General features: G+C 39.0%; 2 protein-coding genes across 3 annotated transcripts in view; both read right to left on the bottom strand.

Moving 5' to 3' along the window:
- The window catches only part of lamb1a (laminin, beta 1a), a 45955-nt gene extending 44005 nt beyond the window's left edge, over nt 1-1950 (bottom strand). The window contains exons 1-2 of one of the 2 annotated variants that reach the window (XM_040132632.1): nt 1874-1950; nt 1693-1752 (exon numbers count right to left, since the gene is read on the bottom strand). In XM_040132632.1, the coding sequence (XP_039988566.1) occupies nt 1693-1723 (31 nt within the window). In that variant the 5' untranslated portion in view covers nt 1724-1752; nt 1874-1950. Of the gene's footprint in view, nt 1-1692 lie in introns of both variants that reach the window. The other variant, XM_040132631.1, reaches the window with a different exon arrangement.
- A 3699-nt stretch (nt 1951-5649) lies between these two features.
- Nucleotides 5650-19942, bottom strand: part of lamb4 (laminin, beta 4) — a 38629-nt gene continuing 24336 nt past the window's right edge. Inside the window, exons 21-34 of the mRNA XM_040132633.1 lie at nt 19276-19433; nt 18733-18957; nt 17752-17969; nt 17313-17409; nt 16850-17219; nt 16445-16605; nt 14749-14951; nt 11144-11341; nt 10246-10390; nt 9420-9627; nt 8976-9111; nt 8727-8894; nt 6398-6551; nt 5650-6174 (exon numbers count right to left, since the gene is read on the bottom strand). Of these exons, the coding sequence (XP_039988567.1) occupies nt 6035-6174; nt 6398-6551; nt 8727-8894; nt 8976-9111; nt 9420-9627; nt 10246-10390; nt 11144-11341; nt 14749-14951; nt 16445-16605; nt 16850-17219; nt 17313-17409; nt 17752-17969; nt 18733-18957; nt 19276-19433 (2581 nt within the window). The 3' untranslated portion in view covers nt 5650-6034. The remainder of the gene's footprint in view (nt 6175-6397; nt 6552-8726; nt 8895-8975; nt 9112-9419; nt 9628-10245; nt 10391-11143; nt 11342-14748; nt 14952-16444; nt 16606-16849; nt 17220-17312; nt 17410-17751; nt 17970-18732; nt 18958-19275; nt 19434-19942) is intronic.

Below are 19942 nucleotides of genomic sequence, written 5' to 3'. Positions count from 1 at the left end.
TTAGTCTAACATCAAAATTTTATACAAAAATCAGTCAGATGTTACAAACATGAAGCTGCTGAGATTCATCACACTGACAGAGAGTTCAATAACCATAATATAACATTAAATATTATCTGATTAAATATCAAATTTAAAATAATCTGATTAAATATAATCTGGTTAAATATTAAATTAAATGTGAGATTAAATATCATCTGATTAAATATTAGATTAACTGTTAATTCAAACATATTATTAAATACTGGATTCAATTTTAGATTAAATATTTTATTAAATGTAAGATTACACATCACAGTAAACTGAAAATCTTTGGACTCTTGGTCAGACAAAACAAAACATTTGAACAAGCCACACTGGGGTTTAGGAAATGAAGGTTTATTTATTTGAAAAAATGTTCTTAATTTTCTGACATTTTATAAAACCAGTGATTAATCAGATCATAAAGAAAATAATCTCTAGATAAAATCTGTGTTTTTAAAGATTCTGGAATCAAACCTGGAACGTTCAGGTTACACAGTGGTCATGTTTATTACTACAGCAGACAGAAACAGTCCGTGTCAACATTAACGTGACTTAACGGACAGAACACTGATCTGTGATCAGATTTAGTACGGTGATTTAGCTATCGTCTGAACTTGTGTATTCACTCATCTGATCTCATATCAGATTTACTGCTGCTCTTTGATCTTTGATTAAGTTTTCTCTTGATGAAATCAAAACTCAATAAACAGTTCATTTGAGATTAAGGCTTTAACCCTCTCTGTTCTTTTTAATGTCGATTTTTCTTTTGATCTGTTTTTTTTTTAAATGTTTTTCTTTTTCATTTCATTTTAGGAATTTTCGTCTTTTCTTATGAGTTTAGATTTCCTGATTTATTATAAAGAAATGTGTATGTTTGTGTAAAAACCAGCAGAATTGATATTCAATATTTTCTCTCGGCTTCATGATTAAGATTGAATCTGCCACTAATGATTATTTTCATTATTGATTAATCTACTATTTTCTGAATGAACTGATTAATCGTTTAGTCCACAAAACATCATAAAACAGTGGAAAAATGTCCACCTAAATTTTATCTTTATGTTTTGTCCAAAACACAAAGAGAGTCAGTTTAATGAGAAAGAAAACAGAGAAAACTGAAAAACTGACCCTGGAGAAACTGGACAGAGGATTAGAGTTTGATTAATAAATGACTGAAATGATTAATTGATTATAAACATGGTTACAGATTACTTTTCTGTTGGTCTCCAACCCATTTAGCTCTAATCCAAACAGTTTAACTCATCTTAATTGATAAACCCTTGAACGAGGACATTAAAGTCACGAGTTTAACACAAAGTCAGTTTGTGTTACAGGTCGTTTTATTTATTCCAGAAAATCTAAAATCTAAAACCAACCCTGATCTGTTTTTCTTAAAACTTCCAGAGAAATGTAGATTATTAATCGCGTTGTTACTTAAAAGTAAAATAGAGTTTAAAAACAGAAAAGTGAAGAGAAATCTGATCAGATTTTCAGTCGAGTTTTTTAACCCTCTCCAACTGAAATCAGAGCTGATCAGAGATCAGATTCACAAGATTCAAACGGTTTCTTTGTTTCACTTAAAACAAACAAGCAGAAAAAATCAAACTCTTTAATTGACTGAAAAAGTTTAAATAAATAAAATAAAGTTTATTTTCAGCAGAAACTCACCGAGCAGCACCGCGAGCTGAAGCCCCAACATGCTGCTGATCTCCGATGCTCCAAAAACAACTAGAATAAACAAGGAGAAGAAGAACTAGGTTTCTTCTAAGACTAGAAGAAACTTCCGGACTCTAAAAACTTCCGGACATCAGAAACTCGAAAACCGGCAGACCCTCTCAATCCTCTGCACCTCTAGATCTGCACAGACGTTTGGACCCTCAAGACCCCGCAGACCTCCTCAGACCTCCACAGACTCCGCCTCCTCAGATTCACCGGCAACTACACGTAAGGGGGAAACATCCGGGCTCCCTTTCAAAATAAAGCTAGCTGTCGATCAGCCACTTTTAACTAGAGACCATCGTGTGATGGGATCAACGTGTTGACGTTCAGACCCAGTAGTCATTACTACCTTGTTACGTGAGTCCTCAGTAGTCATTACTACATTGTTACTCTAATTAAGTGAGTACTCAGTAGTCATTACTACCTTGTTACATGTGTACTCAGTGGTTATTACTACATTACCTCCAGGATTCTCAGCGGTCATTACTACATCATGACATGGTTACTCCCTACTCATGGGTCAGACCACACCCATCTATGAAAGATTCTCACCGTAGACGCTATCAAGGGGACAAAATCTGTCCACAGACAGACGGACATCAGCCAAATTACTGAAAACCGCCTTTTTGGTAGTTCCCGCTACAGTAGGTGTCCCCAGGAGCACTTTTTCCTATGATGGCACACACACACACACGCACACACACACACGGACTCACAAAGTGAAAACAATACCACCACCGCTTTAGCAGCTGGTACAAATATGTATTTGCAAATGTGCAACGACAAATCAGTCGAAATATGCAGGGAACTTAATGGTCCGTGCAATACAAACGACATTTCAAAAAATGTAAAATTCCGCTCTAAGAAATGGGTTAGGGATGAGAAATCATGTTCAAGCATCCACCACTGGGTAGAAATAATAGGAAAAATCCAAACTGTAGAGCAAATGTCATTTCAGTTAAACAGGGAAATTTAACGACAGATTAAAGAAGTGCTTTTATTATGAAAAACAAAACTTGCTCTATTACATTATGAATGAATACGTAGTCTCGTGCACCCGCAGTCTGGTGCTTTTATTTTGAAAGAAACTGACCTGATCCTGTCTGATTTTCTCTGACTGACTTTACTTTCTTTCTCCCTCTCTCCCTCTCTTTGTCTCTCTCTCTCTCTCTCTCTCTCTCGCTCTCTCTTCCCCATGCTCAATAGAATTGTATGGCCAAAAGTATATGGACACCTCTCCACAGGTTTTAGTGTTCTTCTGTGTTTCTTGGTTTAAGTCTTTTGATTTAAATGAAGACAAATCTTCATGTTAAAGTACACAAATAAATTTTAGTGTACTTCCATCTTGTTTCCACAGTTTGTGTTTGTCCCTTTCCTGTTCGTGGTTTCCTGAGTTTGTTATGGAAGAAGGTGACTGCTCTGACCTTGATCTCGTCCTACGTCCAGCTCCAGATCTGATCAGCAGCATAAGTGTTTGGACCTCAGTGATTTTCTGGACCTCAGTGAATGCAGCTTGTTCAACATCTGGAAAAAAGACTGGTGGCTGTTAGAGTAGCAGGTTTATGAACATGGTGTCACAGTCACAAGTTACACTATGGTCAGCTGTCCACAAAACTTTTGGCCACGATTTTATATATATCAGTTTTATATCACTCAATTGTCTGTATTCATTCAACGCAGCTCAGAGCTTCCATTGGAAAACTGCAGTTTTAACGTTGAAACGAGCTCAGACAATAAGGCCGCACGTTAATCTGTCCACGTACTTTTGGCCACATTTCGTTGAGTACTGAAACACTTACATGTTAATGTGTTAGATACATAGTCAGATACACTGTCAGTAAACAGTAAAATCGCAGTAACTGTTATTTCTCAGAACTCTGATTATAGTTTACAGTCAAAGTTACAGCCAGCAGTTCATTTACAGTTGATAGTTGAGTATTTATCATTTTGTAGTTGATTGTCAGATGTTACTCAGAAAAACCATAAAACCTCTGCAGATAAAACAACTCTATTTGTATAACCCGATTTTATATTGGGGGATTTTCCTTCGGTTGTACTAAAAGACTGTATGTGCACTCCCCGTCCTCCCCCTCAGGACTCTACAGACAAAAGACATTCCTGGCTGCCCCCCCAGTCCCAAACAGACACACACACCTCCTCCTTTGTTGTTGCAGGTGAGGTTTAGCTGTGGGGGGAGGAGATGTGTGTGTGTTAGGGAGGGGGGTTGGGTGTTTGGGAGTCCGACCCCCCACCTGAACATCTAAAGACTCATTCAGTGTGTGTGTGCCCCAGCGTATTGCGGGTAATGACTGTGAACGTGTGGCAGCCTGCAGAGACAACTTGTCAGCCAATGAGTTCCCAGATCATCTGTCTGGGACAAACATTAACAAGTGAATGGAAACAGCATTAACACACACATACACACAAACGCAAACAAAAAGTAATATTACAATAATAGAGCTCATCTCCTGCTGTCTAAACAATCATAAGAATTATAAACTTTATATACTGAACAAACAAACTGTTAATTCAACTCAAAGTGGTACCAATCAAGGATTTAATGTTTTTTATTTAAAGTCATGATGCTTAAATCTGACACACTGATACTGTTTTTATTAACGTAATCAGATATCAGCCATGATGTGACTGATCCTCATTAAACACAGTTTATTAGTGCTTAAAATGCTTAATCAGTTATCAGGTTGTTACATTTTTTCTGAGCCGTCCGATTATTAAAACAGTTTAAAATCGATCTGTGTCCACACTGACAGAGTCTCCAGGTGATTTAGTAGAGGGCTCTGTCCAAAGTCACACCCATAAACAATGTAAAGTCTACTCCTCTTCAAACTCTTTTCAAACAACAAAACTGCATCACAGAGGTGTCACTACTAATATGAAAGTGCAGCTGACTTGTTCTGATCAGTGTGATTACTAAACTGATTTAAAAGTGTAATATCAATATATCAATACCATGATCTTTGTAGAGCTGCAGATTCTGTAAAAAGTGATTTATTATGGTGAAGACTGACATAGTGAGATATGACAATCTGTAACCTGCTGAACTGTCACAGTGGAGCCAATGTTTATAAAATGCCATTAAATTAGACACATTATAAATATATATTTTCACTGGTGGAGGGTTTGAATTGGATCAGAAGCTGATTATTGTTGTCAATGTTGTGCAGAATAGTAGGACCCAGACTGATAAGTGAGCAGAGCTCTGAGTGGTTTGTTCTGATCACTCAAGTTTGATCAAACTGAGGAAAATGACAGCAGTTTCTTTTTCCATTTTTCCTTTGTTTAAATGTCTGCAGAAATTATTTTGTCTGACAGCTAAAGTTTCAGAGTTTGTCCTCCTCTGTCTGAGAAAATTCCTCTGAAACTGTCTTAAGTGTTTGGAGTGAGAGCATCCTCTGCTGGACAGAAACAGAACATCAGCTGCTGGCAGAAAAACAACAACAAACATTGAGAAACTGATTTGTATCATAGTGATCATTTTGAGCATATTGATCACATAACATCATATATCTGATTTCTGCTGCAGATGATTCATTAAGAAGAAAATGTTTTCATAAATCACAAACATTTGTTTCCACTGCTGACTCACAGTTCTACTGTTGCCACTGGGTTAAATTTCCAAAACTGGATATTTAGACTTGGTTCACTCAACTGAAGAAAGTATATAAATACAACAGCATCCGTTCCACATGCTGGTTTTAAAGTTTTTAAAATTTTTGAGTTGCTGTTTATAAAAATATAAAACCTTTTAAATTCTCAGCTCAGACATTAATAAGGGATTTCTGCGAGAAAATGAAAGGGGTATAGGGTATAATTGAAACACTCAAATTATTAAAGTTAGATTATTTAAACACTGAAATTAATTTTAGGTGAAAAAATTAATGACAGTGTGATTCAACAAATGTCTTTTATAATATTTTATAATTTCATGATTGTGCAGTCATGCATTCATTCTGTGAAAACTAAAAAGCTACAGAGAAATTCAACATTTACCACATTGTTATGATGTAGGAAAATTTCTACACATCAGATATTTTGTTGTATACATGTCAAACACTTGAAAAACTGGCAAAAAGCAGACAAAAGCAGACAAAATTTGAGATATATGAAAACCAAAAAATCTCTTCAGATTTGTGAGTAAGTTTTGACATAAGAGAAAGAAAATAAAGCGAGATGGTAATTTAAATCGACAGCAACAAAAAAATATTTCTAAGTATATTGTACACTACTATTAATGAGGAGCAGTATTTCAATATGTTGTACTCTGCAGTATTTATGAAGTACAGCTGGTGTATCCTTCGGCCCGTTTGGAGATTTCCTGTCGAAGTGAATTGACTGTTTCCAACAACATGGAGACTTCAGCTGATTTCTCCTCTTTACTTCTGATCATCTGCTGGATCTTCTCCTCCAGACCTGACAACACAAAGATATACACTACATACACAGATAAAACAAAGATAGAAACCTTATATACTGTACTACTTCAAATAATACTGAGGATAATAGTGCAGTACTAGTGATGCTGCCAGTATTATTGCTGCTCCTCTCACTGCGTTTGTTGCCACACTAACTATCCTGACAATAAGTTAAAATACAACAAACAGCCTAAATCTACAAATTTAAGTAAAAGTACTACCTTGTATCTGTCTGAGTTTGTCCTCTACCAGTCTCTTCATGTTCTCCGCCTCCTCCATGATGTTTTTCAGCCGGTCTCCAACTTCACCCTGAACCGTTTGATTGGAGTTTTTCTGCTTTAAAACCTCAAACAGCTTAACCACATCGTCCAGCTCCTATTAGAGAGACATCGGAGAATAACACCGTGACATCACATCAAAAACACACTCTGATTAGTAGACAGGTGGCTGTGGTAACCATACTGCAATTACCTCACAGATGAAACTAATCAAACATCACCAACAACGCTGCTTAAGGAAGTTTTACCTTTAGTTAGCACTTCTTTGCTAGATATGATCAATATGTTTTTATTAACAGGCTATGTACCACAGTCCTTTAAAACAACTGTAATTAAACCTCTTCTTAAACAGCCTGCTGTTGATCCAGATGTTTTAGCCAGCTGTAGGCGCATATCTAACCGTCCCTTTCTCTTTAAGATCCTTAAGAAAGCAGTTGCCGACCAGTTGTGTGACTTTCTACATAACAGTTTATTTGAGGATTATCAGTCCGGATTTATAGAGCATCATAGCACAGAGACTGGACTGGTGAAAGTTACAAATGACCTTCCTATTGCATCGGACAAAGGGCTTGTCTTTGTAGTTGTCTTGTTAGATCTTAGTGATGCATTTGACACTATTGACCATCACATCCTGTTACAGACTCTGGAGCATTTAATTGGCATTAAAGGAACTGGTCTAAGCTGGTTTAAGTCCTCTTTATCAGATCAATTTCAGTTTGTGCACATTAATGATAAATCCTCCATATACTCAAAAGTTAATCGCAGAGTTCCATAAGGTTCTGTGCTTGGACTAGTTCTATTCACCTTATATAAGCTTCCTTAAGGCAATATTATTAGGAAACTCTCAATAAACTTCCATTGTTAAGGCAGATGATACCCAGTGGTACTTCAGTTAGCTAAACTTAAACGTATAGCTTAATGACATAAGACCTGGATGACCAGCATCTTTCTGCTGTTAAACTTAAGTTATTGTGCTTTGCCCCCAACACCTCAGAAACACATTATCTAATCATATAGTTACTCTAGATGGCTCTGCCCTGGTCTCCAGCACCCCTGTTAGGAATGTGGGAGTTCTCTTTGATCAGGATATGTCCTTTAACTTCCATTTAAAACAAACTTCAACGCTGCCTTTTTTCACCTACGTAACTTTGCAAAAATCAGGCACATCCTGTCTCAAAAAGAAGCAGAAAAACTACTCCGTGGTTTTGTTACTTCCAGGCTGGATCATTGTAATTCATTATAATCTGGTTGTCCCAACAAATCTCCAAATACTCTCCAGCTGATCCAGAATGCTGCAGCATTAGCACTGACGGGAACTAGGAGAAGAAATCACATTTCTATTGTGTTAGCATCACTGCATTGGTTCCCTGTAAAATCCAGAATAGAATTTAAAATCCTCCGCCTCAACAATAAAGCCCTTAACGGTCAGGCACCATCATATCTTAAAGAGCTCATAGTACCTATTACCCCACTGGAACACTGCTCCCAGAACTCAGGCTTGCTTGTGCTTCCTAGAGTCTCCAAAAGTAGAACGGGGGCAGTGCCTTCAGTCATCAGGCTCCTCTACTGTGGAACCATCTTCCAGTTTGGGTCCAGGTGGTAGACGCCCCCTCTCCATATTTAAGAGTAGCCTTAAACTTTTCTTTTTGATAAAGCTTATAGTTAGGTCTGCCTCAGGCTTGTCTTGAACCATCCCCTAGTTATGCTGCTGTAGGCCTAGATTGCCGAGGGACTTCCCATGATGCACCAAGCTCCCCTCTCTTCCTCTCCATGAATATGCATTCATATCCCATCAGTGCTGGCCTCTTCTCTCTCCTGTAGTTTTGTGTTTTCTCGTCTCTATCCTCTCTTCTCCTGTCACTTTCTGCAGCCAGTTGAGGCAGACCGTTTTTCCTTGCCACTATCACCGAGTGCTTGCTCATGGGGGAAAGCTGGATCTTTGTAAATGTATATAAACAGTACGGTCTGGATCTGCTCTATATGAAAAGTGCCCTTGGATAACCTCTGGCGTTATATGAAGAAAACTAAATTGAATTGAATACACACACTCACAAAACACTGGTTTTAGGCTTAAACACTGTAATACTTAGTGTAGGGCCACAATCTACATTACTTCTTATATGATTCCCTCTCTGTGTTTGTGGCTTTATTTAAAGCTGACTCTGAAGCCTTTCAGGCATGTTTTCTGTTCTGTTCAGTTGTCTTACTTAAAACCAACCCCTCTGTGTGAGTAGTTCTATTTAAAGTTTCTTGTCTGTGTCTGTAGTCTCACTGTTTCTGTGTCCGTAGTGTCTAAAGCTGACTCTGCAGCTTCACGGGCCTCTCTGGCCATCTCTCTGTTCTGTCCAGTTTTCTTCTTCAGAGCTTCGATCTCATTTTGTAGATCATCAGGTCGACGATTCATCAGTTTAGTCTCAGTGTTGTCCAGTTTGTCTTTAATCTGAAACATGACCGAAGAAAACAGTTAAACACATGAGCAATAACTGAACAGACAGATATTTATGATATTATCAATGTTTACATCTTGGATTAGGTCTTTGGTGATTTCTCCATCTCTGCTGGCCGTTTCCAGATCGTTGTTGGCTTTGTCCTGAGCTCTCTCTGCTTCATAAATGCCTCTGCTGATTTCTGTCACATCAGTGTCTGTTGTTCTCTCCCTAAACACAAGAAACAACAACAACACAGCTGGAAAATACAGAGATTTCTTAAGGGAGCAGAGGCCTGTACTAAGAAGCCAGTTCAACATACCCAGGATATCTTTTCGTTATCTGGCTTCACTGAGCCTAGCAACTGTAACCATGCTAAACGGTCACTTTAACGGTTAGTTAAAGTTACATGTTATAATTAAAAGGTTCATGTTTTAAATAAAGTTTTGTGTTTTAGTTCAACTTTCATATTTTAAAGTTTTGTATTTTTGTGAAAGTTCTTTTTTTTAATTAAAGTGTGTGTGTGTTCAGAAACCGACTTGAGTTCCCGAGCTTTCTGCAGCAGGTCCTGTGCAATCTTGGCCTGCCCTTCCAGGTTCTTCAGGTCATCCTGGAAGTGTGTAGCATTGGACAGCAGATTATTGATGTCACTGATCATTGATCGGATGTGAGCAGGTGTTTGTGGCAGCTGGATGTCCAGAACAGCTCGGGCCATTTTCTCTATGTCTTCTTGAGGAACCATCTCATCTGTCAGGTCGGAAACATGAATAATGTTGCTTCAGCTGTACAAGGGTTGTTGTTAAAGTATAAAACTGTCTTAACATGAACTATCTTCCATCATATTAACAGGTGTGTTAACCTGTTAAAAAAGTTTGCTGCATAAAGTTTAATTCATGATGAATCCTTGTGAGCAGTGTATGAGGGAGCACTTGTTTTTGATGACACTAACACTCTCCTGGGTGGCTGGAGTCAGCACTTTATATAAAAAAAGACTGGTTGTGTTGTGAAATGTCTGACTGACAGTATAACCAAGCAATTCAATTCAATATAATGTCATTAATAAATATGACCACAGGGTGGGCGGCCTCGACGAATTGGGTTGAGAGGGAGAAGGAGGATGGAGAGGGGGAGAGAGGAGAGAGCGGCCAGGAACAGCTGTCTATACTGTTGTATTCAAGCACTGTCAGACTTGTTTTTAGTAATGTAAACCGTATCTGACATGGACCTCAATAATAACTTAGTGTCTGAAAACCAAACAAATATGGATACCTCGCATTGGGCAAAACTGCTCACAAGTGACCATATAACTGCAGTGGAGTCCTGGAGGTGAGGACCAGGTTCCTACAGTATTACTTGTACACTGACCCATCAGGTAGACCTTGATTTGCTGGATGAGCTTCCTGGTTTTGTTCTTCTCTCCTGAGAAAAAGTCCACATTGTTGTTGATCCGGTCCTGCAGGTCTTTGGCCTGGTCTTTTGTGTCCTGAGCTCTCTGTCTGGCATCATTGATCTAACCCAGAATAAACAGTCATAACAGCATTTAATTTACATTGAAGCCATAAAATGTGTTAATGTTTGTGTTCGTACAGAGTTCCTAGACTATCGGTCCTGTTCATCTGTCCACAGAGGGTCATTTATATTATAATAAGGGGGTAAACTGGGGTGTATGAGGAGGGGAGGATCTCTCAGCTGCACGGACTTCATCACAGTTTAATTGTTTAGAGTTTCAGTTCAGTGCTGAGATCCATAAGGCACTAGATAAACTAAATTTTTCCTGCAAAAGGCATCCTACAAAATGATCACCCAGGAGGAGGATTTATTATAGGACTCTTGGATTACACTGATTTAGTTTGAGTTAGCTGTACCTAATAAACTGGACATTGAGTAGATATCTCAACCTGCCTTTGATAATGTTAACCAGTAGTTGTCTAAATCAGTGTGGTTGTAGAATTTGTCTCTAACAGAAATACCAACAGAGATAACAGTTTAAGTGTTACTGGTAGAATACAAACCTAAATGTGATGTGTGATATGATATTATAGAAACAGAGACTTAGCTGACCCTTAGTTTATAATGTTACTGTTGACTCAGTTTTCCTCTAAATAAGACTTTAAACTTGTTCAGTGGTGCTGATTCATTCTGGTCTCAGGATTAAAAATAAGATTAAAAGATGGTGTATCTGGACCCTCTGGTTGAAAACACATGAAGTGGACTAAACTAGTACCAACACCAGTCCCCCCCAGTCATCCCATTGTAAACCTGCCTTGTTCTTAGACTCCTCCAGTCTAGATGGGAACGTGATGAGTTGGTCCTTCGCTCTCTTGGCTGTTTCTGAAGCTTTCTTAGTGAAAGGAATGACTCCATCACAGTTTGGACCTCCACATTTCCTTTCTCCCAGATCCAGACCACACAGGGCTCCACCACATCCTGAACAGTCCTCCAAACCTGGTCCTCCACAGACCTGCATCAGACCACAATAAGCTGCTTAAAAGGCCACAAAGCCAGCCACTTACCTGACTGTAATTAATTACTTAAATATTATTAATCACCTGAACTTTAAGATTTAGATTCCAGTTTAGCGACGCTGCTGCACACATCTAGTCACAATAAGGAACAATTCTTCATTTAAATACAGCTGCTGCTTTATACACAGCCCTCTGATTGGTTCATGTGTCAGTCATGTGACTGAATGTTAATACTGATGTTCTGGTTGAGACAGGATTTATGACAGGGGAGACTTAAAATGTTATATAGGCTATCTGTGATCATCATGACAGCTTTTAGGTTTTAACCCCCACATTACTACATTATTTTTATATCAACATTTAGATTTATGCAGCCATTATATCAGTCTGCTGTTTATAAAATAGCTGATTAGACTGGATTCAAAACATTAATCAATAGTCAGAATACACAAAACAGGACGATAGTTTTCATTATTGGTCTGTCAGATATTTAGACAGTCGGCTGAAACATCTGATGTTATTTTAAGAATTTTCACATCCCACTTCCCAGTGTTGCGCCGCCATGTCCTCATGATACTTCAAGAGTTAAATCAGTAATATTCATATTGTAGACTAGAACTCTCATAGATTGTCTGCCGTCTAAGAGAACTATTTGTGATATAATCTGAATGTATTCAGAATCTCTGACTGATAAAAGCATGGATGTATTATAAGAACTGGACACCAGACTCAGACATGGATCCCACTCACTTGCATGAAAATTACTCGCCCTGGTGCATAGCTTAAAAAGGTTTTCTGACTTCTGGGTTTGTTTCACTGCACATGCTCATTAGTGTTTCCCGCCTGCACATATACTTTACATTGTGATGATGTCACAAAAAGAAAACTCACTTTTCTAGGCTCTGGGAAAGTTTTACAAACATATAACCACCAGGGATAAAAAAAAAAAAAAATCATAATAGAGAGAGTAAAGACCGACCTTTTTTTGTAGTTTGCGGTACCTTATCAACAGTTTTACAAACATCTCTTTTATAATGGAGGTCCATGGGGAAAATGCTTTTTGGGCTGCAAGGGATTTTTTTTGTTGCAACACCATGAGGGGCCAAAAAGGGAAGATTAGCTGCGAGATTTAGTGGTGGCACCATATCCGGTTATGGTAATACATCTATGGATAAAAGTGACAACTTTTCTAGTGTTATCAGAAAAAAACCTTTCATAGAGCAAAATTTGACTTATGATTTTAAAATCTCTCCAATTAAACAGAAAATTAAGAGTTTCTATAAAACATCATGATGTTAATCCAACATTTAAGACAATCAAAACGTCCAACACATGCAGCCGCCTTTATTGTGTAAGGCTATCGTTGTTTACATTTGTGTGACGTCAGAGCAAGTCGGGATCAAGTCAATCACTGGTGATCAAATCTGACGGTACATTTTGGTTGAGGTCATGTGAGAGTTCTGGTTGCAGTCAGGTGACTCCTCAGGTATAAACCATTGACATGCCGTCAGGACAAGCAAGGCAAGCAGTGCTTGACCAGTTAAAGCTACATTAGAACGATACTGAAGTGGAAGACAGATCTCTCCTGCCATTTCAGAACAGCATCCTGTGTCATAAAGAATCTGATATTGCCTGTTTGCATTCATCTTGTAATTTACTGCCTTTTTTGTGGTTTAGGCTATTGTCTCTGAAGGCTAGGTTGACTACAAGCCATTGCATCGATCATTTCTGTCATTTTCGTTGGCGTGGCCAGGTCCCATTGACAAAGGCTGGGGCTTGTCAAACAGAGGGGGGAGCAGCATTTTTTGGACATTTGCACACAAGTTTGATGTCAGCAAATAGCAGTAACATTAAAGTGATGTCTATCTCTCTGTCAGTCTGTCTGTCTCACTAACATTGCTGGACAGTGCGTTTCTTGGTCTATCTGTGTCCTGCTTACCAACCACTTCCAGGGCTGTGTTCTGTGACTTTGTGCCTGACCGAAGTGAGAGTAAAATAAAACTAATTATCATATTTGATAAACGCCATGGGGCAATGGTGTTTATAAACTGCAGTTTGGTGAAGATAGCCGCGTTGTACATGAAGATGCGATCAAATGCGCAGGCACAAAATGAAATGTTTATGATTACATTGTTTAGCCAAAGCTAATCACACAGCTGTATATTTTACTATTTTGAGACATAAAGCTGCAGCCATGGCCTATAAGCTTATGTTTACATTGTATAGCCAATACTAATTCTATAATATTGTGAGGACTGGACTAATTACCAGGCAGCAGAGCCAAAGGTCAGGGTTATTAGGGGTCCAAGCCTGAGGGGCTGGGGGGCTGGGTACTGCAGCATACACCATCAAAGTTATCAGAGTAAAATTTTCAGGGGAGGTATAGGATGGTGTACACATGTCAGACACCAAATATGACACGTCCACCAGCAGGTCAACAAGGTATGCGCGATTTGGCCAGTAACTCCCACATAGTGCATCGCACATTCAAAAAGCTTATGAGCACACATTCCCTGAATTTAGCTGAATTTCGTGATATAGGCCACGCCCATTTCCTCCGATAAGTTTTTTTTCGCAAAATTGTGAAATATGCGAAAACTATATTTCGAGCTCCTCTTAGGCTGTGAGTTTGATCTGCATAAGAATATGCACATACAATCTATGGATTCTCACGATCAAAAGTTAAAAGAGTTTTGATAAATGCAAAAATTATACAGGAATTACTTGTACTCATACAAATGAAGTGATGTTGTATCTTTCCATTGGTCTGTCCACTTAATATGAAACTTGGGCCAGTTGTTTGTTGTGCCACTCTGAGGTTTTGTACAAAATTTGGTACATATTGGCCACTATGTGGTGAAAATTGAAAAATTCGGAAACCTACTTTTTCAAACTCATTCTATTCAATAAATATTGTTTGTTTAAACCTCATTTTGTTCTGTATAGGTCTACATATTCTTAGACCAACAGATGGAGCAAACCGTTTTAATGAAGGAAGGACAGTAGTGGAAGCACTGGGATGTCAGGTGTGTGTCATGTGCAGCAATGGCAAATGGTTATATATGGCTCACAGGTCAGGTAGGAGGGCACTTTTGCTTAGGGTCCCAGGGAGGTCAGGACCAGCTCCGGTCTTACTAATCAACTTGGTCAACCTGGGTGACATCTTTTCCTTTCCGTTAATCAAGGTATAGGGTTCTCGTGCAAGATCTGCAGTAAATTTGTGAAATTTGAGACACTTTGAGCATATTGAAGCAGGAAAATACAGGATTCTGCTTTGTCACTGGAGTGTGTCATTCTCAGTCAGTTGTAAGTATTTTAAAGATTACCATAGACGTAATTTTTAGATAGCTTTCCTATGTACTGCACATTTAAAAGTCGCCACATGCCGCTGGTATGAACTCACCTTTCTGTTGAGGTCGATCACGCTGAGCTCTTTGATCTTCTTCTCCAGCGGCGCCATGTCTCCACTGCTGCTACACGTGCTCAGTTTGTGTTTGACTTTCTTTCTGGTGCCCATGCAGTCCTCTAAGGCTTTGTTGGCATTTCTTACTCTCTTATCATCCAATATGAATTCTTTATGAAGCTTCTGGATCTCATCCAGCAGCTCTACAATAGATGAGAAAGAAGTTAAAGAAGAAGAAGTGGATGTCATGAAGCAGCACAGTCTGTTCTTTGATAAAGTCAAAAATAAAAATTTTCTATTGGTTTCTGTTTAGTTGGTGCTGAATTCTGTGTCTGCTCTGGCCACAGATATAAATGCTTTTTAACATTAGAAACTTTCCTGTACCTGAGTCTTAACACAGAAAAGTTTCTATATGATCAGTTCAGGAGAATCAGATCTTACTCTTCTGGACGTTTTCAGACCTCTTTAATTTCTGCACACTTTATTGTCTGAGAGATTTAATTTAAAATTTCTTAAATGTAATTCTACACAGTCTTTGTCAGTTCTGAGGTCACGTGTCTCCTGTTTCTATGATTCTCCATTAGATTTCTGAAGAAAGGTAACTGGAGTCTATCTGTCATAAATTCAGCTGACTGGATATCAAGCAGCACTCAGACAGATTTCTCCTGATGAAGAGCAGGTAGGGTTGTAAAAGTAACTGTGAGAACTAACATGGCTAATGGGCTAATATCAGCCGTAAACAAAGTTATACATTTGCTGTTTGGATTCACCTGCAGTTATAAAACAAGAATATAAACAAACTACACATATCAGCCACGAAATTAAAACCAGTTACCGGTTTTAATAATTTGGCTGAATGGTGTATGTCTACTGTATATAACTATATTCACACTTTGTGTGAAGTGACAGGAAGGCTCAATCTCCATCTGGTGTTGATGTGATCTGTATCTGAATACATTATCTGGATAATTTTTATATCATTATTATTTTACATTTATACCTGGTATTAAAATGTGTTTATGTTACTTGGGCAGTTCAAGCTAACAGGAAGATGAAGAGTCAGGTGACCTTTCAACTTGTTGGTGGATGTTTTTCTTTAGAATGAGATCAACTGTACAGATATTATTTAGGCCAGACCATGATGTGGTTGGCTGTGGTCTGACTGATCTGATCTCAGTCTGATCCCAGTGTGTTCTGCTGTGAGTTTTGTTTTTTTTCTGATCCAGGTAACATATCTAGATCCAGATCACATCTTAATGTCAGGTGTAAATAAGGAAGAAAGTGAATGTGTCATATCTTCTGCCATAGAATTGAATTAGGGGTGAAACCCAGTCTGACTCCAGCATACATCAGGATATACTGTATATCCTGACATTTTCTTAGATATAAGATATGAGATATCCACACGCTGTATCAAGATATATAAAAGCTCTTAGATCACACAGTGTCTGATGAACAAAAACCTAACTCATGAAGCTGAGGCAACTCTCTGTAGATTATCACAACGGTGTGGAGACAGACATCTAAGTGAGGATATTAAACTGTTTCTAACCCTCTGATTTTTTCCAAGAGAACAGTGGACTCCATCATTGTGAAAATTCCCAATCCAACAGTACTCTTCTAGACCTGCAAGTCCTCCCAGACTCAAAGACTGAGCCTGGATCAGGAAGTGATTATGGGTTATACACGTCTGTACCTTCCAGGTCTTCTTCTTCACCATCTGGATCCCTGATTAGTTTCTCCTTCAAGCTGTTCAGCAGCTTCTTGAACTCAAGATGAATGTCGTCAATTTCATCGTTGAGGAGAGCAGATGGGTCGATCAGGATCATGTTCGGGTCAATGGCATCTTTCAACTTCCTATGAGATAGAAAACATTTTAAGATGTTTGATTATTGAGTTTAACATCATAGAGAGATAGAACTCAGACCTACTACAGCATTGAAAAAACAAAAGTTTACTCATTTAAAAATCTTCAGGAGTGAAACAATGACAAGACTGGCTCTTTGACTTTAAATTTAACATTAGAAGTAGAAAAAGACACAACAGACAACACTTTTTTTTATAAAGTATTAACTTGTCAGAACAGGAAAGAAGAACTTACCCAATCTTCACACACAGTTTTTCTACCTTCTCCATCTTCAGCAGGGAGAGCCCTGTCAGGTTTGTTAGGCTATCTAGCTTGGAGTGCATCTCCAGCATCTGTTGCTGGTGGCGACTGTTTTCGGGCTGCAGGTCATCACTGTGGCGAGGGATGAAGGTTCTCATCCTCTGGGCAGCTCGCTGGACGTCTGTGACATTTTCGGCCCAGAGGGCGGTGCAGGGATGGCACTCCTTACAGGCTGGGAATGCTGAGTTGTAGCCAGGGGCACACTCATCACAGAAGATACCGGTGACACCGGTTCGACAGATACATTCACCAGTTTCAGGGTCACATGATGGACGTTTGGTTCCCTCCAGATTACAGTCACAAGCTGAGAACAAGATGTGATGAATGAAAATAAAAACAACCAGGATCTCTCTCACAGAAAGAGTTAAATAAAATGTGTGTATGTGTTATCCCTCACAGATGCACTGCAGGTCTGGATTCCCAAAGTGATTTTCTCCACATTCATCACATTGTCTCCCTCCAAACTCAGGACGACACGGACACTGTCCCGTCACCTGAATACATCACGGTAATTATCTATTACTTTTTATAGTGTCTCTCTATTTAATGTCTTTATCTTTTATTGTGAAAAACTTTGAGACGTGTGATCTGGAAATGTGCATTATACATACATTTTGCCTTCTTACTTACACAGGGTCCAACTCAGCTGTTATCTCTTAAAGTTACACATTACAACACATTTTACTGCAATCTGAGCATGGAAACTTTCAATATGGTTCATGTGATTTTGTTTTGTAGTGTGAGGTAAATAACATACAGAATAACAGTGTCAGAGTAGAAACACTAAATAAAAAACAGACCCTTTGGTCATTTAGACCGGTAGGTGGAGGTCTTGCCTTGTTGCAGATGTTGGAGAAAGAGTTAACAGGATCGCAGCTGCAGGGCTGACATCCTGACGGTCCATCCAGGTTCCAGTATCCGTCTTCACATTCATCACAGAGGACTCCCACTACGCCCCTCCTGCAGGGACACTGTCCCATCCTTGGATCACAGAAACAGGGACTTCCCAGAGGACACTGAGTCACCTCCGTCCCCCTCCGGTCACATGAGCATTCTGGGAAATACACAATATATTATATTATATTATGTACACACACACACACACACACACACACACACACACACACACACACACACACACACACACACACACACACACATCTCGGCAGGGCTTAACCCAGACAGTTTTCAGCAGGGAGGAGAACTGCTGACCAGGACTGAGGATACTGATGGTAGAAGGAAAACTCTGAGAAACTCCTGAACCTGACTGACTCATCCTTTATAGAGGGGACAGAGCTGAAAGACTCGGAGGAAGACTCATTAATTTCAGATGTCATAGGTCACTTAGGTAGGTGAAAAGCTTCTCAGCGGCAATGTACCAGGTGTGGTTGGTCTAGTCAAAGATTCAGTTTGTGGTTTTAATGAACAGAATTTGAAGATGCAGTAGGGGTGTGAAGTGTGTCAGTACACTGGAGAATTATATATCCTATCAGACCTGGAAACACCTTAGGATCCTTCAGGATGAGTTAAAGGACGTAGCTAAGGAGAAGGCGATCTGGGCTACTTTTCTTACCCTGTTGCTACCTCAACCCAGCTCTGGATAAATGACCGAAAATGGCTGTAAGGACATTGTATTGTATCATTTTGTATAAAATGTGCTGCATGAATGAAGCTGTATTAATAATAATAACAATAACAATATTAATAATAATAATAATAATAATAATAATAATACTAATAACAATAATAATATTGTTATTATCATCATTAATATATTTTAAACTCTGATCTTAACCTTTTCAAACTCTTATCTGTACCTTTGCAGTCTTGGACCAGGGCATTGCCGTAATAACCAGGTTTGCAGTTTTGGCAGTGTGGTCCCATCGTGTTGTGGAGGCAGCGCAGGCATTCACCCGTCAGGCTGTCACAGGCATCGTGGTCCTCCGGGTTGATGTTGCTGTTGCAGTGACACTCCTCGCAGCTGGCACCTGGCAACGTCAGGTCGCCAAAGAAACCAGGGCTGCATCTGTCGCAACGTGGACCTGAGAAAAGGATTTTTAATTATTGTTGGGGCATATTCACTGTGTTCATGTGTTTAATGTAAATGTAGCAAAGGTTTATACACATAAATAAAACAATATCTTTCTCCCTTGTCTACTGCCCTCTCACGTCAATACTTGTGACACACCTGAGTCAAATGAAATGAGGAAGTGTTTATTCATGTCCCATAACGATCTTCAGCGTTGGTTTTGTCCAATATCAATGTTTGGTGAGCAGAATACCGACCCTACAAGAACCTGAACCCTGAACAGGAACTCACCTGAGTTTTTACAGTCAGGTAAACAGATGTCAGCTCCTACCTGTGTGCCCCTCCCTGCAGTTGCAGGTCAGACCAAGGGATTGTGGGTTCTGTTGGCAGGCAGTGGCGAAGAAACGTCCACTGTTCTGAATGTCTGGACACAAGCAGGGCTGACAGGGCTTTCTGGAGATAGGGTTGCCATAGTAACCCTCCATACACCTGCATCAGTAACACAGTTGTGTCATGAAAAACCAGAACATCTACAAGACTCTGCCTGTATGTACTGAAACATTTAACATCACAGAGTGTATAAAGAGTTCTGTTCATTCTTAGAGTAAAATATTCAGACGATCTGATCTGAAAGGATTCATAAACAAGTGAACTATGTCTGAAATTACATCTTCCAAACACATTTATAATTATGGAATTTGGAAGACACTTTTATCAAAAGTGAGTGAAGACACTAAAGCTTCAGTATAGTAGGAGACCCTGAAGTAGGTATTGTAGTAATAGTAGGCATGAGCCCCACACTATGGAACTCTCTGCCTACTGAACTCATATATATATATATATATATATATATATATATATATCTGAGTTTATATCTGAACTCATATATATATATATATATATATATATATCTGAGTTCAGTAGGCAGAGAGTTCCATAGTGTGGGGCTCAAATAGTGAAAGCGTGGTAGCCCTTTATCACACTCTGTGACCAGGGAG

The sequence above is a fragment of the Xiphias gladius genome, chromosome 8 (assembly GCF_016859285.1).
Source record: "Xiphias gladius isolate SHS-SW01 ecotype Sanya breed wild chromosome 8, ASM1685928v1, whole genome shotgun sequence".
In the NCBI taxonomy this organism is placed as follows: Eukaryota; Metazoa; Chordata; class Actinopteri; order Istiophoriformes; family Xiphiidae; genus Xiphias; species Xiphias gladius.
This window is presented reverse-complemented; position numbering and strand designations above follow the sequence as displayed.